We start from the raw sequence: 26015 nt of genomic DNA, 5'->3' as shown, positions 1-26015 counted from the left end.
ATATTAATCCCCTTGCAACTCTAATCGATTCTCAAACAAACATGCTTGCAATAATCGGGTGTTTTTCCTACCATTTCTGATGTCTGACAATGTTCTTTAATCCTAACCGGATTAAAAACCAGAAGATTTCAGCAGTTGGGAAGGTCAACAAGAATTTCTAACGCCATACTGTAATTTTGCTTCTCTTTTCCCCGCCTTTACTTAAAACCGGACCCCACCTCTTAAAGCTCGATAATCGTAGCCACTTACATTGTCTTGCTTTCTTCGCGTCTCCCTAATGTGTGTTTCTGGTGTGTTCTCTTGTAATCCTAACAAACCCCCCATCTAAACAAACTCCGTCCCCAGCCTTGTTCTACGCCATGAAGGGGGTCCCAAGCGAAACAAGTAAATAAGATGAGCACTGACTCTTGGTGAAGGGGAATAATACGCCATTGTGCACTGTTAACAAATACAATCGAAGCGCCGCGATAAAAGGCCAGGGCAAATAGAAAAGGAAGCGACCAAATTTGTTGAGTGAGATGCGCGCTGCTACAGATCAACACACGCAGACTTGGGCACATCGGCGGGATTTAGACAAAATCCCTTTGATCTCCTCTAAATCTGACCCGAATACCCTACTATGACTTTACCTGCCTCCCTGAGGCCATATTAAGTCGGTTGGCGGGAAAATGACGTACATACCAATACTTAATCCCTGATATATATGTCTTCATTTTAGTCATTTTATTTACAATTTCATTTGTCATCTCTTGACTACAGAGTTTACAATTCACCAAATTAAACTGCTCTTAGGGATTATGAGTTGTTTTGTTTTTAGAGCATTGTTGAACTGACTTTTAAAAGTATTGCATAAATATTTTAATCAAAATATAAAAAAATTAAATTCATTTTAAAGTTGTTGTTGTTCAAAGTAAAGAAAACTCAATTAATTGGAAGAGGGTTGGTGTCAAATGTTGGCAATGGATTTGTGGAATACTTCCAAACTACATCTGCACTTCTTGAAGACAGAAAGCGAGAGTCTGACAGTCAAGCTATAATACCAAAGGGGGGTAACTGTTGAGGCCCAGAACTGTTTCCACATTCTAGAGGTGAACATGTACGACTTGATTCGACAAACAGTTCGTGTGGCTTGAAAAACAATGTACTTGTTTGCGAGTGGACAGCTACCTGACCTGATGTTCCCGACTTTAGCCGACTGTAACCGACTTTGTCCGAGTGCCCCTCTCACTCGCTCTCTCTCTCTCTCTCTCTCTCTCTCTCTCTCTCTCTCTCTCTCTCTCTCTCTCTCTCTCTCTCTCTCTCTCTCTCTCTCTCTCATATTTTGGTACAAATGAAAAGCGAGGTAAACACAACTGCAATGTTCCACTACAATCTGCAGAAAACATCACGCCTTGAGGCCAAGAACGGATGACCCTCCGCGATAATTAGTTCCACTCAAAATTGACCATCTCTTGCAGCTGTCTGGTGATAAAAGTGTCGTTTCTTTATCTCGGTGTTGATTGGATATTGTCTACCTAAGCGTTCCCCCTGCACGTGTGGCAGAGTGATTCAATAGCTACTCAAGAGAAATAAAGCGGTGTCGATTTCACCTAATAAATATGCACACTCCCTATCTTTGTTCATGGGGAAGAACTGATTAATCAATTACCGCACAAACATGCATGTTTTTGTTTCCTTCGCACGCGTCAACGATGTAATGTGTTGGTATTATGCAATCCAATTTCATGAATTGACTTTGATTAACGTATTCGACACAACAATATAATAGGCATTCCTAATCACAGTTTAGTTATGAGTTGCATGATGATGACAATGATAACTTCAGACAATACATAATAGAACAAGAGGTTAACTTATGTGTTATGTACAGAATATGTCGTTCACATGTCTTCTTTGACACATAAGACACGCACACGCACATGCACACACACACATGCACACACACACACGCGCGCGCGCGCACACACACACACGCACACAAATTTTATATATGTGTAACATATATCACATTTATTTATATTTCATATTTTCCTACCCTGCTATACATTCTTCCTTCACATAGTTGTTTCATGGCTTATTGGAGCTGCATTGCCAAACAGTGGTAATAACAGCAAGCTAGTTTGTGTTTAGGCTGAATAAAATGTATATTTTCTAAACATTTTCTGTTCTCTGTTGAATGTGGTTTCTTCTTTTCGTCAGCCTTATTACTTACCATGGAGAAATTAAAGTGAAAATGATAAGGAGACATATATGACAGAGACAAAAATCAGAATCAACGCGGAAATATATAGTTTCATAGGAATTGTTTCCAACCGTTTTTTATCTGAAAGTAACACTACTTAACTACCATTCTATATGGTCTTTTCCCAGGGGGTATGGATATAGCATAGCAACACAATGGTTATATATAGACAAACGATACACGCGTGATATATAATACTCTCCAGACAACTACGTCACGCTTGATGACATAACAAGAGCCTGTACAACACAAACAGTGAGTACAATGTATTTCATCGTGATAAAATGTCACTGTGTTATTCTGAAAATTATCGTAGCAATTTCCCCAGATGTTTTAAAGCAGGCGTCTGTTCTCAAAGACCTATTTCTCCTTCTGCGAACTACATCTTAAATAAATGTCTTAATTTATCAATGGGACATAAAGATCTTATGTACGCTTCTAAGGTTCAGTAAGTTTTGCAAATTCTGCTTTCCAGCTTATTATCATAACAATCAGATGTTACAAGTCTTTGTTTTAGTACTGGATTCAAGTAACAACGCAGAAATCTCGCTATCGCGAGAATCTCGTTTTCAATCAAACCATGACGGAACTATTTCCTTTGTTTTCTTTTCATTTGGCTTTTAATTGACGTCGACACCTCGTGTTTGTATATGCTGCAAAAAGAAGTCCCGTCATGACCTTGCCCTTGCGCTACAATTTGCTTCTGTCGCCGATAGTATTTACCGCAAGACAGCTTCTTATTTATGAGAATAGTTCATGAAACTAATTTTCATTGCCACCCAGTATTGCATTACATTGTATCTGAATAAATCAATGTGTGTTCTGAAATTCAACTTCACTGTCAATTGCAAGCGAAGATTTATGTCCTTTTTATTCAAAAACTCAAAGGAAATGTTGTAAATTCTTTATCTATATTCAATCAGATTGTTCGTATTTCATATTTTGACACATTCATTTGTGTTTTCAAGTTTTATTATGTGAACTATTTGTTAACAAATATGTTAATTCCCACGACGAAGCTTAAAGTTAATGCTGGTATTATGAGCTGACAAAGGAAACACACAAATCTAGTGTTTTAAAGGGGATGTGGTTTAGCTGCATTAGGTACGGTATAATACTAAAAGTTAAAATTTGAAACCTCGCTTTTCTTGTGAGAAAAAACAAGTTCATAGAGTGTGGATATAATTGCGGTAAACATTCGGGTTTCTGGCGGGTTTTTTTTACAAAGCAATCCTACGTGAGACACACATGATCATATCTCTGTGGGCCTTCTAAAATAGATGAAAATATGAGTTATCCTCCATGGCTTACGCTTGTGTTCTTCGCATAAAATTCGTATTTTACAGTTCACGCTACCAACCACTGGTTTGTCTGGCTGGGAATGGACAGCTTGAAGTATAGACGAGACCTGATTGGTAATTGGAGTCTACAATATGTGAACTGGCTTGTTGTTTTTTTGTCATCGTGGTGGGGGATTGCGACTTGGTACTTTAAATCATATTGGCATGTTGTCCTTTGTACGTATGCTGCAATGATATCACAGTTTAAACACATTTCAGAGTGGTCTCTTCCTCCATGACAATGATCGTAATTACCTTTATTAAACTGACTAAAGGTGTGAAACAAAATATTATTTTTATTCTCGCATTAGTGAAATCGACAGATCATTATGCACTGTCACTTTCTACTTTAACGTTGTTGTCATTGTAATATCATCACGTTGACCTTTATGAAAAAGTGATTATTTAAATGTGGATATCACATGTTTTAGCCTAATGTAAGCATTTCTATAATCGGTGTGTGTTGTCTGAGTAAGTTTCCATTTTATCATCTGAGGGTGTAATCCGAATTTACAGTATCTAGGTATCATGAGGTACACCAAAACTGCTGTTTAACAAAATGCCATATGCAAGTTTCAACATCTTGCAAAAGACACGCTATCAAAGTTTCTAAATTTACTCCTTCTCTCTGTAGCGTTTCAACGTTTCTTGTAGCAAGTCTTACAGAACTTAGCCTATCTGCATTGAGAATAGCTAACACTTCCTAAGATATATATTTTTAAGATCAAAATGATTTCCTCGAACTTTAGTGAAGAGGCATGTAGAAAAAAATCTCACCGAGTTAACAGTTTTGCATCAAAGCATAATTGATTATAGTTTTCAAGTAAAAAAATATTCAAACCAAAATTAGATCAACTGTTTATCTGTTAAAAACATTTAAGGATGCAATACGCAACATCTAACGATGGAATTGTATTTAGTTTTTTTAGTGAGACATAACGCCGTATCTTTGACGATTTGTCCTTCAGTCTATGATGTTCGGCGACATTCACTTAACATATCTTTAAACACGAGTGTCAACGCAATGCAATAATCAGTCTCAAATATCCGCCGAAAAAGATTCCATTGGGTGTAAAAGGCAACCACAGGGGTGAAAATTGCATAAATGGATCACTGATAATAAGTGATGACACCAGGTGTTCGAAAAGGATGAGCATGTCCTGCCCTACCGGTAGCACCCGTCACTCACACGATTCAGATAAAGTTTAAGAATCTCCGATACACAACAGTTCCAGTTTCCAAAATTAAAACCACCAGTAGGCATCCTTAAATCGCAGACACCTGTGTCTATATCATATCATTAGTACTACAACCAAGCAAACGTTCTGGGGTGGGATGGAGTGGAGTGGAGTGTGTTTTTTGGACCATTGATTCATTTAAAAGGTTAGCATGTGGACAACTCAAAAGAAGTTTAAGAACACAACACTCTTTCATATCACTATGGTTACAGATGAACTATAGTAATATGAAAAGCATGACAGATAACTATAAAAAATGAAAGAATCGGGTGTTCTTTAACTTCTTTTGGAAAGTATACGTACGTGAGGAAAATAATTTCTGAATGTCAGCCTGATGAATGAGAAAGCATATACCCCGAAAAGTTGTGTTCCTCATAATAAAGAAGTTGACATCCATGAATTCTCTTCCTTATGTGTATCACTTCTAAATGCCTTTCAAAGACTTGTACGTACATGGTTTTGCAAAACTGAAAAGATTACATCTTTTGTACAATTCAACGTCATAAATTAAACCGTGTGTTTCCCTGAAATCAGACTAGCACATCATTGTAACCAATTTTAAAACAAACACAATACAAACGTGATAGAAAACATGATATTTATTTCATGATGATGATGATTCATATATACAATATTTTCATACATAACGTCGGGTGACGTTGATGACGTAGGTGTGACGTCACTGGCACGATGTAACGATATATGTTTATTATCACAGGTATGTTTGGCGTGATCGATGGCAGTGATGACAAATAGAATGCAATAATTAAATATAATAAATGGAAGACCGATGAGAGTGTTTGGCAAATGAGACTTCACGTCACTCTTGAGACGAGTATAGTGTGGACAGGAATAGCTCAGACAACAGCATTAACTGGATTCAAATTTGTTGGAAATATTAACAAAAATATTCTACCTTTTAAGAAACAAACATTGCCTCAAGTTTGGCTTGAAATGGTTTGAGAAAAGTATATCATACCTTACATCATAATGAGTGATTTTTGAATTACGCCGCTTTTAGCAATTCGCCAGCGGGGAATATGAAGGCGGGGAATACCACAAATGGGCTCTACACATTGTACCCATCCAACCATCGAACCCGGATTTTCGGCGTGACGAACGAACGCTTTAACCACTAGGCTACCCTACCGCCCCCTTACTTTCAAGATGATTTAGTTGCGCGAATGACACCTCACATAAATAACTCCAGAGGCACATATTACTTTAAATTCTACATACAGACATACATGTACATATGCTGCCATGTTGTAAACAGCAACAGAAGAACGAACGAATACAGTTGCCACATCGTTACAGGTAGAAATGTATGGCAAACTATGGATATTGCTCATTCGATTTGAAATAGGTCGATTAACGAGTAGCCAAGTTGAGTAACGTAGTATTAAGATACGGATATAGTTCAAGTGTGTCTATTAATTCAATCAATACAGTAAGTAATAACTACACTAAATTAATTAAAAGCTTGTTTACGGCTTATGAACACATTTGGGGTATAAAATGCGTAAACAATAGAGTAAAATCGGTATGCGAAATAGAAAAGAAACTTGGTTGCTATGAAGTAAACTGTACGTTTAAAATTATTGAAAAATAGTGACTATTTATGATAAAGAAGGACAGATTTCCCCAAACAGTAGTAGCTCCACAAGGAATAAATGCAAATATCACTATAAATGACCGCATGTGCCAGTACTCTGAACAATAAAGAGTGTGGTTACGTGATAAGGAGACGTAGAAAATCTCTTTGGTTTCAAGTGGCTGATATAGAAATATGAAATTGGAACATCTTTGGGTCGATGACTTTCAGCAGTCGTCTTTGAACGTGATATTAATTATTAATAATTGCATATGTTTTCATGACATAGAAACAGTTTTCTGTCCATCAGCAGAAACAGTTCATCGAATGTGAAGGTATGTAATTGTCAAGTTTTGCAACAAACATCGGAAATCGCACTCTCTGATCCTCATTCCGTGTTCCGTGTCCCGATGCAACTTTTTGCTTCTCCCTTCTTTGTCCGGACCAAGCTTTTCAAGAAAACACCAGTAGTTTTCTTAGCTACGGGGTGACTAAGACTTTCTGAAATATTTCAAATTATTTTCCTGAGCCTCTTAATCCTTCGACCAATATAGCTGACGCTTTTCTCTCGACTCGGAAGGACAAGCCGCCATCTTGAATCGTGGGCCAACGATTGCAGGCTGGCCGCTGAAGGTAATTGGACCGATTTGCCAATCCTTTTCAGCTTAGCTTCGCAAATATCACCTGTGCGGGGTTCCCCAATGCAACATGGCTCAAATCACATACTCTGAAGTCCAGCTTGGGCTGTTTTAAAACCAGTATAAGTCTTTGCCCGCCTCTTGTATGGAACTTTCCAGGCCTGTAAGACAAATAGCGTTGGTTATAGTTATTGTCATGACGATAAATTCTCGACCTACCAGTATCTCCTCGTATGGGTCAAATTTCCCAGTCTAAATTAGAAAGCCGTGTTTCTCTTTCTAAGCGTTACAGAGATATATGGGACTTGGGAAGAGCTTCATCATTCATCACTGGTTTCTGTGTCAAAGTAACCTCTAGCCCCTTCTGCAAAAACACCCCAGTACAACCCCCAGACTTAATGAACGATATCCCCGTTGAGAGTAGTGTTGTTATAACTAATACTGGTGTAATGAGTGATACTGGTGTCTTTTTGCTACAACAAAGAGTTAACTACAGTGCACAGCTGAAACACTTCGTTACGCAGACACTACACTTTGGCTTGTTCCCTATGAGTTTGGTTTACATGTGTGGCAACATACAAGAACTAATGACACTTTTGAACGTTGAAAAGAATGGTTGAAGTTGATATACTTTCTATTAGGTGTAATTGCCCGATTTTGGTAAATCTGAAAGTTGAACTGTTTGATTGGCATTTTTAGTTGGTAAATAACAGTAAGGACAATATGTTTTTTTATCATCTTTATTCTATTGTAATGCAATAATAGAAACAGGAAGTTGTCATCCATAAAATGTCTTGCTTTTACTGAAATCTTTTATTCACCGTGTACACTATCGTTTATTAATCATTTTCATATGTGTTGTAATGATAAAGTTTGAGATTTTAAAGCTTATTGAACGTATTAGCAACCCACGTGTCCGACTTGATATAACTTGATATTAATGTATATTTGTATAACAATATATATTACCTCTTCATTGTTTTACAATACACATGCTATTCATAGTGATGATTATTGCTATTCTCTAATATATAATTTCTTTATTTGCATAGTTCCAGTAGCATTGTGTGTCTAACCCTTGAATTTGATAAAAATATGAAACAAAACAACCAAAACTACTGAATGTTTCAGATATTCGGGGGGATGAAGTGTGGGCATAAGGCATGGTTTCAATTCTAAAAGTTGCCTGGTCACATCATCTTATTTATACAAACAGCAGACACCTCATATACATGTTTTATTGACGAAAAGGAGGGAAATGTGCTATAAAAGACCAGAACCTTAAATATACCTTAAGAGTTTTATCATAGTAAGCGTTTTGCGAATGCACTCGTAGGTTCTGCATGAGCCAATCAGCAGCATTTACAAATAAACTCGCCAAGTAATTTTTCCTAGACTTCACACGTGTTTTGTGGCGATAAACAATGAGATAAAATCAAAGAGGCTCTAGCTGATATCAGTAAGCATTGTTTATTGGCCTTTGATAACAATCTTCATAGGCTGGCTCCCCTATCCCACAAGGCCAGTGTGATTTAAAGAGGGTGTGTCATTCCTTTAAAAATAGTTCCGTTCTTTGATAAAAGAGCTTTTTTATTGGATGTCACTTTGAAAGAGTGAACTAATTATCAAACCTTATTGATGATTAATAAAATGTTCCTGGTTTAATTGTTTCCTTTGTCTTTTGATAAATGTGTGTTTGACGTGTGTGTTTGAATTTCAGAAAAGGACTACTTGACCTCTCTTTTATAACATAAAATCAATTATCGCAAAATAAATGTTATGGATTAATTAATATCTTTCTAAATCAACGGGAGAATACTTGTTACGTATAATACACAAAACAAAGGCACAATTGTGATAGAATAATGGAATATATAAAATCCGATATAATCTTCAAGATTCATAATAAGTAGTAATGAATAAAGAAACGTTTCTTGTCCTCGAAATTACGAGAAATGAAAGCATGTTTAACATTTCAAAACCAATCTTAAGATCAATTTCATTAAACAACCATAATAACGTCTTTATTGTTACGTAAGATGCAACAAGTTCACGTCATACATGTACTTGACAGAAGTTTTCTTGTACTTACATACATACATTATCTTTATATAACGAAGACATGAATCCATCTTACCGAGTTGACCAGAATCCAAAGAAATAACTGATATATACAACCTTATTATTCAGACTATTTGGGCGAGTTTGATTATCGTTCTTGGCAGTGTTTATGGAGTGACTAGTATTTACATATAGATCCTCTACGTCAAGAAGTAATATAGTGCGTTCAATACTGGCCCATTGTTATATAGAACGAGCACAATGTAGCTTTCATCAAAAACAGTAGTACAACCAAACGTGAAGAAACGTTTTCGGATTTCATGAAATTTCGCCGCAAATATTTTTATTTAGATTGGCGTTACAAAAATGTACAGGGTTTTACTTCCCTACAGAAAGAGTATTGTTCTCGCGGCCGCTGGATCAATTTCTACGCCTGAAACATATTATTATGGTAATTTGTCAAAAACATCCTTTTTCCTTCTCAACTTCTTTCAGGAGCCTTTCACCTCGGAAGATAATATTTGCACAGGAAATTAATTGTTAATCGAAATTCATTTCCATTTGTTCTTATTCAAGTTGTGATAGCTTTTCAAATTGTAACACATCCCGTGTTTGTCTTATTGTCCATTCGTTTGTCCGATGATAGCACTTCTTGAACATTGTAATATTCACTTTCTTCAAATATACACATCGCGTCCAGATGAAGGTTGTTCAGTTAGGTCATAATAAAATATGTAAGAAAGAAAAGGTCATCCTAATTGTGGATATATGTATACATTACACTTGGTGTAACACACACAGACACAGACACAGACACAGACACACACACGCACGCACACACACACACACACACAGACAGACAGACACACGCAAACACACACACACACACGCACAGATACAAAATTAGGATGACGTTTATCTTTGCAATTTCTTTTATGATTACCTGACTTTAACGAACTCATCTCGACACAACTTTAACAACTCCACACTCCAAGAAAATCAAGAACTTTTCTATTTTCGGTCATACTTCCTTAACGTGCATAAATCTACTACCTATCTCTGTTTGTGTTTGCTGTTTATCATTGTCGTAAATGAAAGACATACTGTGCTGTAAGCTTCGCCCTTACGCCAGCGTGTGTGATATGAGCTAAACATGATCTCCACAAGCCGACAGCGAGACGAGACCAGTTGGTCCCCCCTTCTGTCAGTGTTATTCGTTACAACTAGGTTTAATTACTCAATTAGGGACAGCGGTTCCTTGCTTGGGGATCGTTGTCAGATTTAAGTGGCGTGTTTTGGGTAAATAAATGTATGAATGTTTCCCTTCAGAGTCAGTGATGATGTAATCGGGGAGGTACATATTCCTCACAACAGTTGCAGTTGTTTGTTAACAAACTTCAAACGGCTAAAACGTCTTCGGGGTGGTCTGACGAAAAGTACTAATTCGAAAATCAGTTGAACCAGTTTCAATCACGCGCCTCTAATTATTTCGAATTCAAAAGATTATCAATCAAAAGAAGTTTTACTTGTCTGATACAGACGATTGGACGTAAGAACACAAGTAAATCTAAATTTTCTTTCCGAAGTCGATTTGGAGATTAACATGGCACACCAAGAACTAGCATGAGCACGTGTTTGTATTAATCTACAGCTCTCGATAGGTGTTTCCTCAAAATAGGCAATAGACGCTCCTATATGTTATTGAGATGGAGATTAAATACATATTTATATGGCTATTTACGGATCTCTGAAATCAGCACCTTATTCGACTAACTACGCATCTTGCTACGATTGCAAACTGAACGAGAGTTTAAAAGTGACCATCTTCATATTTTTAAGCATGTGAGCAGGGTGTATGTTTCCATACACAGTTTATTCCACACCTACCTACCTACAGACGTACACTACAATGGTATTCTTGACACCTATAAATTATATACAATAATTAGAAATTTGGAATGAAACATTGACGTAGTTGATGTAATATTAACGAAAATTCATGCCAATCACGTTTCCAAATAGCCAACACTTAAACTATTGTTTAACGTTCATTCAACGTCTACTTAACGCCATTACGATAGAACCACAGTACCCCGAACGTGTATTTCATCAAATTGATTTTTCATATAAAACCCAAATAATCATCCTGGAAAATTATTCAAAACATCTAAAAATATGTAATGAAATACATACACTTGGTGACACCAGAATTAATGACCCTGGTACCTGTTATCGATTACGTTCGCAACGATTTCCATATATATAAAATGTAATCAGAATTCATGAATTTTGTGTGTTCCTTAGCTGACACTGACATTTCTAAAACGTTTTGTTTAAAATTTGTGTTTGTTGTTTAACGCCTCACTCAGCAATATTCCATCTATATGACGGCGGTCTGTAAATGATCGAGTTCTAACCCGGCTCTTTAGGGGTTCACAAAATGTATTACAGTGAACCCCGTTAACAAGGATCTCGTTAACACGGACAGTGCTGGAAATGTCTACATACAGTGAAACCCAGTTAATCGGGATGGAACAGTTCTCGGTGAAATCGTATGGACGTGTGATTGTGTCAATGCCATTTTCGCGACATGAAGTCGTTCCAAACAGTAATCGTAAAGTGTGAGTGAGTGAGTTGGGTTTAACGCCGCTTTTAACAGTATTACAGTTATATCACGGCGTGTCAGCTTAATGTGGGACGAAAGCCTGAAGTGACGCAGGTCTCAGACGATTACCACTTCTGTGAAACCCACGAGCACGGGTATGGTGCTGACAAACCTAGAAACATAATCGGGGCGAACCGGGATTCGAACCCACAATCATAGGTTTCTGGCATGCCCAATGTGCACAGCGAATCGCGGCGCCTTAAACGACTGGGCCACCAGTGCCCGCGTAATCGTAAAGAAGGCATGAGTTCCGGATAAACCGGATCAGATATTTGGAGCGATAATTCATAAATACATACCAGGTAAGCTTGCGTGTGTACTGAATTCCGTGCCAAGTCTTGGATCCGGGTATCTTGGCCTACTTGGATCCGACGCCTTGCTAATATCACACTGTCCTGACATGGAACCAAACTGACTAGTCCTCATTGAGGGATTCATTAGTAACGACCCATAGTTGGGCGAGAATCTGCTGGAACCTGCCATAGATGGGTATGATAAGTCATAATGCATTGTCCGATGTGGGTAACTGTGTGTCTGCGATGATAAGGAGTAGTGCCAGGGGTCTTGGTGGAGCCCAGAGATCCCGTGTAAGGACGTGGAGAAGTAAGGGTTGGCGGAGAACTGGAAGTCGTGGTGGCTGAGGGACGGTGATGGTTGGTAGGCGCTGTTCCAGAAGGACGGAGGGAAGTTCCTCTGGGACATGGGAGGACAATCTGGAACAAGGTTGCATGGTGTCTTTTAGAAAAATGTTCAAGTTCAATCTGAGCAAACTAATTACAAGAACGTCAACGCAAGAGAATAATAAGTCTCGAAGTTTCAACTTGGCCTAAAAACGTTAACATTGTGGTAAAAATTGTATGGATGGATCACTGAAAATCAGAGATGAGACGATGTGTGAGCGAAAAGATCAGTGATCCATTCATAGAATTGTAGCCACTATTTTGCCTTTAATTCCCAGTGGAATCTGTATCAGCAGATATTTGAGACCGACTATTCTCTATTGACGTTTTATATTTACACAAGTGAAATGTCTTGATATGTTTCACTTTGCAATGAAAAGAAAATGTTAGATGTGACGTCCTGGCCCCTCTTGCCACGTGGTTCTTATGTACCAAAAACAGTATCAACTTGCAGGCCATATCATCTAAATCATCACTAATCAATAAATTAATATAATCACAATTACATTTGTCTTTGAGAACACGTATACATTTCTTAGAATGACAATTGACTTAGAATTCGGGATACACTACAAAGGGCTGTACTCTACTCCAAGACGTTACGGCACTTCCTAACACCGCTAATCAAATATTCTAATTTAGGATGAAAGTGTTTAATCAGAACCACCCCTGCCTCTACCACAATGCCACACATGTTCGCTAAACTTCATAATATGCGACATCAAAAGGATTAAATCCTGGGCCATGGATTCCAGGCCGATGACAAAGCTCCGTGTAAACATGCAGTGATAACAGTGCCACTTGAAGAGTGTATTAGTTTAGCTGGCTTGTCAGGGTGCAGTGGTGTTACTTTAATGATTATGCAATCTCGACGCTAGCATGGTAATTGTAGTTACAAACGCAACACGTTGAATCAATGTCACAATCACGGGTGACGGATATAGCTCTTCGTGACAAAGCTTTCACACATATTAAAGGTAAATTGGTGTTATCTTATATGTACATGTATGTGAGTACTTAATCCTGCACCAGGACAGTGGAATATATGTATCTTATCAAACCAAATCCAATCTAGATGATAAAAAACAAGTCTAGCCAGCTCTATTCCATCAGCATCAGGAATTTCTTTTTTAGAGGACCGAATTGTATCGTGTAATCAAGACGTCATAGATTATATGTTAGCTTAGTGAGTACGTTATAGTGAGTGAGTGAGTTGGGATTAACGCCGCTTTTAACAGTATTCCAGTTATATCACGGCGTGTCAGCTTAAAGTGGGAGGAAAGCCCGAAGTGATGCAGGTCTCAGATGTTTACCACGTCAGTGAAACCCACGATCACGGGTATGGTGCTGACAAACCTAGAAACATAATCGGGGCGAACCGGGATTCGAACCCACAATCATAGGTTTCTGGAGTACGTTATAGGAATTACTACGTGGGACATTGACTGTAAGGGCATAGTTTACATCCTACGAATGGTGTACAGTGACGCCTTCTTAACGAGACATGCTGCTGAAATTGATACTGCTAGGACCATAGTGTCAAATCTCCTTAATCGAGGTAATGAAGTTCGAATTCGAATTAACGAGGCAACAAACATACTTTTTATGCAAATTGAACGAGTAGCGGGTGCTACCTTCTCGCAAACATCTGGTGTCATCACTGACGTTCTGTTATCCATTCATACTTTTTTCACATCTAGTTCGCCTTTAACGCTCAATGGAATCTGCTTCGTCGGATAATCGAGACTGGTTATTCTCAGGCGTTGATGTTTTGTACTCACATTTCATCTTAATTTGCTCAAATTTTACCCACCAAACAAAAAATATAAAACACACATGCTTAGTTTTGCAGTTGGTCACAAATATAAACCTCTTGGATAGTTGTTGGAAGTCGAAGATGCTCTCATTATGCATCAAACGTCGGGTAAATCGTATTTTATTTGCCGAAGACCTTGAATGAATTTTCTCGAAAATTACAACATATTACGTTGTTCACATCCTGTAAAAACGTGCAGTTAGCTATATCACAAAGTTCTCCTGCAATGACGATCACGAACCTGTGAAAACGTGGTCAGCTATATGAGAACGTTCAACTGCAATGGCGATCACGAATCCTAATAATAAGGCAAAGCCTATATTTAGAAGCGCAGTCGCTACCAGATACACGTTGCCAAAACGGAACCAAACCAAACATAACACTGACTTATTGTTGTACGACAATGGCGAGTGAGAGTGGTTTACACCGCAACATCACGACAAGGCACCAACATGTGCAACACTCGCAATAGCGCTGTGAGGAATCGAAATCGGACTTGTACGTCACGAGAAAGCACACCAGCCACTGAACCAAGTACTGTCTGTTTCACGGGAATAGCTATATACGTTGTACACTATCTGTCTGACAAAATATAGGCGCTATTACCCAGACTGAGTGAGTATATTTTGCGCCGCTTTTAGCAATATTCCAACAATATCACGGCGGGGGACACCAGAAATGTGCTTCACACATTGTACCCATGTCGGGAATCGAACGTGACGAGCGAACGCGTTAACCACTAGGCCACCCCTCTATGACCCAGAACTCAGACATAAGACACTAGGGTGTAACGATTAACCGCTCCGACCGCGTCATACCAAAAGACGTTAAAATATGGTACTTGTTGTTACCCTGTCTGTAATATGGTATTTGTTGTTACCCAGTCTGGGGCTCGGCATTAATGGTATAAAACACGGACAAGTCGGCACGGAGTCAGTATACTGTGTCTGAATGGGGTATTCATGAATTAAACTGCGGTATGCACGTCGCTATATGAGTGCAATAATCTTGAACGCGACCTATAAGATGCAGCGACACCTTGACTCGAACATAAAGTTATTGCAGATATTACTCGGCGTTGCTCTTCTTTCGACAAAAAGCAGCTATACTAGAATGACATTTACATTGATACACACAGGTTAATATACTTTTTTGGTATCGATACAAAATAATGAATGTCGTGTTTCGTATCGTGAGCTCATGTCGTTAGCTTTTTAGAAATATATACCACATAACCCGCGCGACTTAGAGTGTCAAACAAAAGTTTGCCAACCTTAAATGTGACAAAATAAATTAAATGACTAAGTCACATCATAGTGTGTTATGGGGAAATGCATGTAACCTTATACATGAAGTAAACATTTATACGAATAAGTGGTAAGTGTTTCAAGCTGTCTCTCTTATACGTTGTCCTGTGTTCATTATATAACACTACATCACTCTACCCCTGCGTCTAATGTATCACAAAAGTAGCAATATGTTCTGTAAAAGTAATGAAGTACACAATACTGCCGGCAAATACTCCAAAAATCCTAAACAGCACGTGCTCTGCCTAAAAGTATTTGTAAACCGATCCTGGAAATGTCTCTAAGTTATTTCTCCAGCCAGTCTCTCCGCGGGGCCCTGTGGGGTGTATACGCATAATGTTTCTTTCGCCTTAATGAAAATATTTTGTTATTTTAGAAAATTGGGTTTGAAAATGCAGAAGCATACTAAATGTATCTGTCTCCATGTGTGTCAAAAATATTTTGATTCAATTAAGTTTGTTTTCGATGTGAGGCCAGAATTTGATATTTGGAATTCTTCTTGGCTTGTAACCTGGATACTGTTCAAACTCAGCTTCCAAAGAAAAAGTTTTAAAATAAACATAAAATGTGCAAAAAGTATACGTAAACTCACACCCAAATACACAACACGCGTAAGCCCACTTTGAAGATCTGAAGTGAGGGCTTTTCCCTCCCAACATTATCCCCGTTTCGTGGTTAACAGTATGATTGTGTTGAGAGGTGTTCGTCTCGTGGTCTTTCACTAAACACGAACGATTTAGGTTCCATGAATAAACCGTACATTTACAATACAACGGTCATCGCTACAACACGTGTAATACCTTAGAACAGATTCTGTCAATTAAGATCAAGTGCAGTTAACTGGGTGACATGATGCCAGTGAATGGGGATGTAGCCTATTGGAACTGTGGAGCCACAATAGAAACACAGACCCATCAATGTACAATTCAGTTCAAGATAAGATAATATCTATTAGAAAAATGTATTTGAAACAAAACACAGTTCTAGTGATACAAGATTTGATGGAACATTCGCGTTGACAGTGATACACAAGAGTGCCCACATACACATAATAATTTTTTTAGAGTATATGGTCGAACCATTATATATTATAGGTTTCAATTATTAAGCTTTTAGTTCCGGGATGGTGCATTAATGCCACCCCTCCCCCCATATATACTTGTATTTGTTATATCCCTAAAACATCACAATTCAATCATGACACAGCTTGCGAGGTGTATAAGCCTGCAACTGTAGCGCATGTATCCCCTATGATAGGGAGAAGGTACACACAACACCCGTCACACCATGTTGGCAAAGAATCGAAGAAGAACCTACGTCAGATGAACGGAAACTTATGTACGAACTTCTCTAACAGAAAACATTATATCTTTATTCCGCATAAAGGCCAACGGCCCTACTTCATAATTTTAACAGGATTCATTTTTACAGTGACAGATAGGTACGCTTATTTTACATATGGACATTTCTTAATATAAGAGCTTCTCTCACAAACTTTTGCCGATTCATTAAAATTACTTCTTTATCTTCCCATAAATGATGGAGGCTGCTTTGCAATTTCTTTTCAGCATTTTTTCTCTATTAACATCTAATGGACTAAATGAAGCAAAGCTTTCGGTAATGTGAATCTTCTATATTTTAATCATATCACATAGGAAATAGCAGATATAAATTTGGATGGTAGCTCTTTGACAACGAATAGGAATTCTTACCCTTAGATCTAATGGAACGAGCGTCCTTCTTTTTACCAATTCCTTTAAGATTTTACCACCGCTTCGATATTCATAATCATACACATTATTGAATTACGCTTATTTTTACCCGATCTTCTCACAGTTCGCTTTTGTGTTCTAAACAGCAATGACCTTTCAAGAAGACAAACTTTGTGTCGCTAACGATAAAAGAAAACCAGTTACCCAATTTTGAGAAATCACACCGGACTACGAATTCGGCTTGAGCAAATGAGCCTCCTTGCCGGGACCCTCTCTCGGACGACATCACAATGAGAACAAAGGCCCTACCGCAGGGAAGCCGACGCTAAGGGATGATACATGCACGGGGGTACCTGAAAACTGCCACTAAAAGTTGTCTGTCGATGCAGACTTTTGCCAACAGCACGCATCCCTAACACGCGGATCAAGAAAAGCAAATAAGCCGCACATTGAAGGATTTGTCACTTATTCAGATAGAAAAGTCGACTTAAGAACATCAGAACTCTGTAAAACCCCACATGTAAGACCTCACGGGTGTAATTTACCTTCAATTAGGCTAAATGTTTAATCGAATGTCGTGGTTGACAAACATTGGGGTAATGCGTCGAATCTGCGTCCGTGAAAGCGGATGAAAGAGCATTTAATGCGAGAACTTGCAACATGGCGTCTCGGCACCATCGCTTGTTCCCACCAGTGGTGTTGTATTCGCCAGCATGTTCCTTGCTTAAAGCTTCCGAAACGAACATAAACTTGGGGTCGGATTTCGGAGATAAACTGTAATCATGGCTTGTAGCGGTGTTAAACGATTTAAAGAAAGCGTTTGCTATTTTCGCCAGATCTTGCTTATATTATGCAATGTTTTTGGCGATTAATGTTTCTAGAAGTCGATGCTGAACCTGTCGAGATGAGGGTTAAAGTTTATCTCTCTCTCATGGGAACGATCAATGGTGATATACTTGATGCCGACACAGCAACGGCACGCGATTTATTTTCTCATCAACAATATAAACTTGACGTTCATGCAAAAAAGAAATAAAACAAATTTACATTTTAATCAAATCAAAAAACACCAGGAGAGTTTGCGCTTCTTCTATTGCTTGCTCTTATTTCGGTTTTGTGTGAAGATATTTTTTGTTTGTTATAATTAAAGAAAATATAAACGTTTGCATTTAAATGATAATGGTTTAAACGTTGTTAATTATGTTTATACACAAACATATTGGTTCATTTGTTAGCAACTATATAACTGATTTATAGCATAGATGTTCACAAAACAAATAATGCATGACAATTCTTATTTCATGTTTTGGTGATTTTATCGGCAAAATTTTATAACTACGCTACGGTTTATTGAACAATCCAAGAACCATACGAATGTTACAATGTGTGCCAATGAAGAAATTAAGTACGTCTGTAATAAAACTGCTCAAGAAAATATATTATCATGATTATTGATAATACCCTTATAGGGTTACCCTTCATACGTAAATTGATAAATAATTACAATAATAACGATTGTACCAAATTATGAACAGAGTTGTTAGTTTCAAAAAGGCTTCATCTTGTGTTTTCAAATAATATTTAGACATCCTATGCTTATTTCTATTTTTCAGCAAACATAATTCTCCTGTGCTATACAAACTTTCAAAGTACATTCAAACATCTTTATTTCAATATTAGCCGAAAGAGGGAATATTTCAAGGTTCGCACTGGAAGCTGATATAGAAACAATTTCTTTTTCGAAAGTGCTGTCTCTTCCAGTCGACTTGTTTAAAAAATCGTTTGTTGAATATTACATAGATATATGATAAATATTCATGCCTATCCAACAATTCGTGGTCTGATAAGAGTCAGTATTTATGATTGTATCATACATTTTCTGTACGAAGTGCGCGTAAATGTAAACATAGCAGTTTGAAAACTAAACAATTTTGTCAATTCGAAAGTCAGCAAGTCTACTTTCTCCCCAAATACCTCGAAACAGCTTTATCTAAAATCCCCGTAAATTTACATTTAAAATCTGTGTTCATCATGCGGATAACGCTATGAAATCCCTCACTGCAGACAGCCAAAATACAGTCTGTGCCAGCAAAACTTCAACCTTCTATATGTTACACGAGGGGACCCCCACGGAGTGGGGAGGGGCAGGAATACGACCCCTGGCGAAGTCAACCCGTGGGGGTCGGGGTAATGGAGCAACGGGCTGGAGATACATATATCAGCGATTAGTCAACAGGCTCTCCTATATCACAGTCTACTGTCACATTTCAAATCTAATTCCAAAAATCTAATTTGTAGGCACGATATTGATAGCTTTTTGAGATTTTTTTTTATGGGGGTCGTTTTGGAAAATTGAGACTTTCTGTGGTTCGCTGCACGTGAAGGCCCGTGTTTACAGTCGTGGTGGGAGTGCGGGTGCTAGTAGGGAAGGGGGACTTTGGGGAGCGGGGGGACGGAGCAGGGGGAGTCAAATGTTAATTAGTGTTTTAGTTTCACCTTTGACCTTTCCCGTGAATTTGACGTCGAGTTGCTATGTTACGTATGTACGGTCAACGCCCGAGGTAATGAAAAATGTAATGGGTTCAGTTTCCCGACAGTCAATATTTTGTATGAATAATTAGAAACTTTCATATACATGTCTGTGTGTATTAATAGTTCTCAAAGTGTATAATTTATTACAGCCAAAATATTTTTTCATCTGCCCTTCAATTAAAAAGATGTTCATGTATGACGTCTGTATATTTCATGGACAATTGACATGATATTAATCTATCTTAGATATATTTCTTATTAAATCGTTTATCATATTGCCTTGTTTATCTTTTTTCGCAAATGTTTAGGTACCTCCGTGTTTCCTATTAAATGACAACATGCTAGGAATAGTCAACACTCCCGTGTGTGTGCAGTTCCATACTCTTGCGATAATTCTTAAACCAAATTTAAATTGGCGATTTTCCCAGCACGTGTTACCATGTTACCCATTTCAAATGTGACTCCTTGCAGTCCGGCCCAGTGGGCAGCATTGTAAATATCATTACGTTAATTGACCAATGACCAGTGTATGCCTAACAGATCATGTAAATATTATAAGATCAAAGAGTTGTCCAAAGTCTGTGTAGTATTTGCTGACCACACAGATCTGTCTCTCTATGTGGCCAAATACTTCCCATTTAGTGACCAAGACTGCCCAGTGGTCGTCAAGGGGTTATTGATGGCTGTCTCGATAATCAGTTTAATTACCAACATGTACGATTGTTTATCTGTTGTGAAGACATTTCACGGACGCTTGCATTATTAGTAACGCGTTTGATTCAGACTGGCGTAAAATAATTCTTCTTAATAAATACGCCAGAGTTGAGATTAAGAATTGTAAACGAGGGAGAAGAAGGAAGGGCTATCGTCTGGTATTGAAAATATACTTAAGCTGCATATATTACCGATTTTTGATACTCCACTGATTTGAACAGGACGATGTAGTTTCCTTTAAAAAGGCGAAACAGTATGTTTGATGAAATGTGAATGTTTATGTTTATGTTAAAGCGGTAATATATAGAGTTACTAACATTGATATTTTATATTCATAATTTATCGAAATTCAGCAAATCAACAGCATATGCATACAATGGGAGAATTGCTTAATCCGTCTTTGAAGGTACAAACTAACCCGAAGCTAAACAGGTACCAAAGAAATATATTAAATCAAAACTATATGACATAGATGTATAATTATTTGTTCGCTTGTCCACTCTTGTACATATTAAAACATGATAACATTTGAAAGCCTGAGTTAAAAACAAAGTATTAATTGGCTAGAATATTATCTTTTACAGCGTTTCTCAAGTTTTATTGCACGTGCATCATCCATCTGTATAAATGAAAGGAATCATTTCAAATACTTATACAATTTTAAAAACATACGTTCCATTTACGGCGCCAGTTCCCGTTTCTCAAGCAAGAAACAGCAATTGACAAAAACAGTTCTCAGTAGCCTCCTGCTGTATCGAATGATTCAAGTTAATGTTCCTACCATATTTAGTGAAAATTGAAGAGAGTTTGGTTCGCGGCCCGTCAGCACGTTGTCTCGGTACGTGTTAAAGTCTACATATATGGATTATGAATTATCTGTACAAAGGTCGATATTCAAAATAAATTTTACAAGACCCCCTAGTGCAACACTTCCCTCGTTTCAACCTCTATAATGGCTTTAGCACTATGGTAATAACACATTAAGTCGAACTGCCACTTGTTGAAAATTTTATTACAAAATGTTTATCGTTAAAACTGTAATATCGGATGACAGTTTTTTATTCATGGTGGCACACCAACCTCGAAGGATTATCACAGGAGATATCTAAAAATTTAGATTATGCTGCATGCGTTTTTAAGATCCAAGATGTAGTCAAATTTGTCAAAAAGAGAAAACATGGCTGCGTTTTTTTCACTTTAAAATTGAAAGGGTGTTTAAAGCTCATTTGTAAATCCGTTGTAGGCTATTAAAGACAGAGTCCTCATTTTCCGTCCTTATCTGATTTGGGAGCGAAGTTACAAGAAGTAGCGCCATATGGTTGTCATTTTCAGCTCATGGCTATCTCGCCATACCAAACCCAAGCCGTTTGGTTTTGATGCTGGGGTGCGGAAAGGGTCTGTTTTTAGACCGTTATTGTTTCAGTATCTAGTAAACATGAAGATTTATTTCATTGGTTCCTGGGAAAATTTTTAGAATGGTTAAGACTCGATTTTATTTTGTTGTGCATTATGTAATTCAAAACATTGTACCACGAACATAATGTTGTTATAAGGAAGTTACAATAACAACGGTCACGAATTTTATGCCAGCCTTCTGGAGTACTCCTCATGCTTTAAAGAATGGTTACAGGCATTTCCATATTGTATTCATAATTTTCAAAGTTTACGTATGATATATTTTCATTGCTCCGCATCTATTTATTCATCTTATACACATTATGATACACCAGACTGAAATATGAACATTGTCCCACAAAATATCATTGTTGTCCCCAAAAGTAACGCTGCCCTCTATTTTTTTATACTCGTGTATTACGTTAATTTCGTAAATAGACCACCATAGGCTTTGTAATCATCACATTTGATCTCAATTGACACTATTGATACTAACAATACATTACATGCATGAAAACGAACACTATATAGGCTGCATTGCCTTGATTACTGCTATTCATTTCCAATGTTACATGCTTTTGAAATCGGAAAACCTAATAGAATCCATTTTTGACATTAACATTAAACCTTACCATTTGGAATGTCAATGAGAGATAGGACACAGGACACATTGTGTATGTGGTTTAGGCTAGCAAGTGTTTTAGAGGGCATAAATATGTCCATGAGAATAGCCAACACACCAATCACAAACCAGACCAGTAGAAGACAGACCTGATCAATGTTCCTGATAGCGGCATGAGAATGATAACAACCTGTCCATAGAAGAGAATGCAACTTACCTTTAGAAATAAGGTTCTTCGGAGTGTGTGTTTCTGAGCCGAAACTGCTCGGCTGATTGAGAGCTCGAGTGAAGTGTTCGTCAACAACTGTTGAAGTATCTCCAGTAAAGTAAGTTAATAATACACAGTTTGCGTTCAAATAATGAGTTTCTTTGGGCTGTAAGTCCTTCTCTAGATCTTCCTCCTTGACAGCCGATGATGCTGATGCAGAGGCAGTGTAGCTCCCAAGATCCAGGGGCTCATGCATCCTGGGAACGCTAAATGCCTGAAGAATAACAAAAATGTTGCAATGTACTCGATAATTTAATACTCCAATGACAGGTAACAGTTAGACGGTCTGGGGCCTAGCTTTTCTTTGAATTACTCTAAGACATAGCCCAATACTGCCTGGATTGTAAGTCATGGCAACCGTGTTAGAAATGTGAGTTCATACTAGACAAAGGTATGCCATGGCTTAGCCTGAAATGAAGACGTGGTTACAACTGAAATGCAGGAGGCATGGGATCAAAGAGGCTTCAACATGACAAAAAAAGAACGCAAAAATTACAGGTGACAATTTTGAGGCATATTTTACCTGTACGGCCTCCGAAGAGGTCCGTTGATAGGGGAATCCCGTTGAATATGGCTGGTACATAATATCAACACAACTCATTCTTGAGAAGCGACATGTAACGAGTACACGGAGCTTTAACGTAAGAATCTAACGTTCACTTCCTCTCATACCAAGTATTTTGACTATTGAATATATTTGGCATATGCATAGGCGGTCTTAGCATGGATTGAAACACCCTCAGTCACGCGTAGCTGTCAATCACGCCACGCAGGGGGAACCACGTGGTTATCAAATGAGTCCGCGATGTTGATTGGCTCAAGCGTCTGTTGACATTCGGGCTCCTCGGTACGTCACGTGACTCGTCTTGGTTCCTCGCTGTAGGGTATTAATTTTAATTATGGGCTCGTATGTTGGACAAATTGGGACTATTATGGGGCACATGTTTTGACATTTGTAGTGACAGCTACCGATCTTAAGTTAGACGCGTATATTTACTCAGGGCTTCCACCGCCACATCAGGACATCAGACAAACGCCCAGGGCAGATAAACTTGGAATAAACTTTATCAAGTACATGAAATAAACACGAAGCTATTATATCTGTATAACAGACTGACGATTGAAGCGTCCTAGAACTTTCCACAGTTTAAATCTTTTTCAATGGAATTATCTCCCCTGCGCTATAGTGATGCTCATGGGCAAACAGAACTGGGTCGCTTATATAAAAAGGTACTTTGCAAACAAAACTACCAGGTCAGGTGTGGACCAGATTAAATGGTGTAAGTCAGCCAGGATGTCAAATAAACAATGACAGGCTTCAATACAACAGCGTGTATATGTTTTCTGGAGTAACGGGCCGCAGCAATGAATTGTACCGATGAAACCAGGACTTTCTCGTTCCATAACTTCAAGGCATGAGACATCACCCTATTCTGGGTATGTCAATACTATATCACACAACCGCATGGATACAGTGATACCTCTTTAGTCAGGACGCCATTAATCTGGAAACCTCACCTACCGGATGATCAACTGCTTATTTCGTTGAGATATGTTCGAAATGAAGGATTCGCTAATCCGGCACAGAGTTAGCCGAACAAGTTTATTTGGAAAAATTACCGCTTGGATTAACTCTACGTGTGTGTGCGTGCGTGCGTGCGTGCGTGCGTGCGTGCGTGCGTGCGTGCGTGCGTACGTGTTTGCGTGTGTTCGTGTACTAAACGGAAAGAAAGATACAAAGCGTTTCTTTTCACTGTGGCACACAATTTCCATTCAATTAAGACTTAACCACAATTGAGACATCGATAATAAACCTGACATTATAATCTACGTTTAAGGTACAAGAAAAAGCTTCAAGAATTAGATCCTGTGTATAACGTGCAAAAACGGTCGGTAGTTGCGAGTAGCACGTATGGGCCATCTGATGTACAAAGCAGTAGCTATTGTTTCATCCGGTGTGTGTCATACTGCTCAGATTGTTTCATAGAAAACGGTCGTAATTCTGTCAGCAAGACGCCATAAACAGTGACGCAAATTTCGTAAATGTTATATATGGAGAACATAGTATTTTCTTCTGGCCATACACTAATTCAACATTTAATTGATTCAGTGTCCAACATTCCTAAATAGTCTGCTAAATAGATTCTCCTAAAACACACTAATGTTTTATGTAGCAACCGAAAGTTACGATTTAAAAAGACGTAATTGCCTACATTCATGATAAAGGTTGCATGAGTGCAATATCTCTGTCTTGTCTTTAACATATTGCAATAAGTAGTTACACAATTGCATACCTAGACAAACATACAGTCCCCGAAATAAGTAATTTAAAGTTAATTAAAATTGTACGAGGGAACCCACATATAGTAAAGGAACCACCAATTCCCTTAATTTCAGGAGCGAGATCTGAGAAGGGGATGCTAGTAGAATCGGGTTGGTTGTTCTATGAAATATATGCCTGTTGGTGACTGAGAGAGACTTTCTTAGAACATTGTGTCGCTGATGGGAACGCCGGGTGTGACCTGGGTATAAATCACTAACATCTATGCTTATAATATGCCTCTTCGTAATAAGCCATCACACACACGCACACACACGCACGCACACACACTACAGTCTGCGAGACACACATGTATACAGGATGTGAATTTAGTTATTGTTAAAACATACGCGTATATTTAACAGTTCTACTTGTACAAAATATCATCGAATTTCGTATAATTGTATCGACGTTTGTGAAAAAGATACCACTGGGATCATTGGAGATTATCACATTGTACTCTTGTATTATGAAAAGTCAAGGGCCAATACGGCAACCTTGTTTTACACCAATAACAGGATTTTCGCCTTGGTGTGAAAACATTGGCACACTTCCTTGTATATAAGGAGACTCGACATCGGAAAGCTAGGCGTCAAGTGTACACGATATAATCACCTTGTTAATCAGGCAATCAAAACAATCAACAGTGTCCTGTGTCAATCGCTAAGGAGGAAATATTGCAAATCACACGAGGAAAAGAGCAGAAACAGATGCTAAAAGTTGGCATTGGGCAATAATCCGCGGTTAGAAAAGGCGAGAACTGGATTTCAGAATTACCTAAAAGTTATATCCAAATGTATCCTTCTTGTGGGATCAGGGGATCCACTAGTTACACGGATATAATACAGTTTACATATTTACAAAGCGTGTT

The 26015-nt window shown here is 38.1% G+C and overlaps 1 protein-coding gene across 1 annotated transcript; it reads right to left on the bottom strand.

Moving 5' to 3' along the window:
- Positions 1-5401: 5401 nt before the first annotated feature.
- Positions 5402-23498, bottom strand: LOC124138321 (transcription cofactor vestigial-like protein 2). The gene is made up of 4 exons (XM_046504913.2): positions 23348-23498; positions 22774-23038; positions 12078-12491; positions 5402-7213 (listed from the first exon to the last, which is right to left on the bottom strand). The coding sequence occupies exons 1-4, from the start codon at positions 23423-23425 to the stop codon at positions 7164-7166; spliced, it is 807 nt and encodes a 268-aa protein (XP_046360869.1). The 5' UTR covers positions 23426-23498; the 3' UTR covers positions 5402-7163.
- Positions 23499-26015: the final 2517 nt, after the last annotated feature.

Source organism: Haliotis rufescens, unplaced genomic scaffold, assembly GCF_023055435.1.
Source record: "Haliotis rufescens isolate VD_foot unplaced genomic scaffold, xgHalRufe1.0.p SCAF_5, whole genome shotgun sequence".
Lineage (NCBI taxonomy): Eukaryota > Metazoa > Mollusca > Gastropoda > Lepetellida > Haliotidae > Haliotis > Haliotis rufescens.
This window is presented reverse-complemented; position numbering and strand designations above follow the sequence as displayed.

Coding starts and splice junctions, on each gene's coding strand:
- LOC124138321 (XM_046504913.2), bottom strand. CDS start 23,425: ATGAGTTGTGTTGATATTATGTACCAGCCATATTCAACGGGATTCCCC. Junction 12,492..22,773: donor GAAGAACCTTATTTCTAAAG/GTAAGTTGCATT, acceptor ACCTTGTTCCAG/ATTGTCCTCCCATGTCCCAG. Junction 7,214..12,077: donor TACACACGCAAGCTTACCTG/GTATGTATTTAT, acceptor TTTGTCTTACAG/GCCTGGAAAGTTCCATACAA.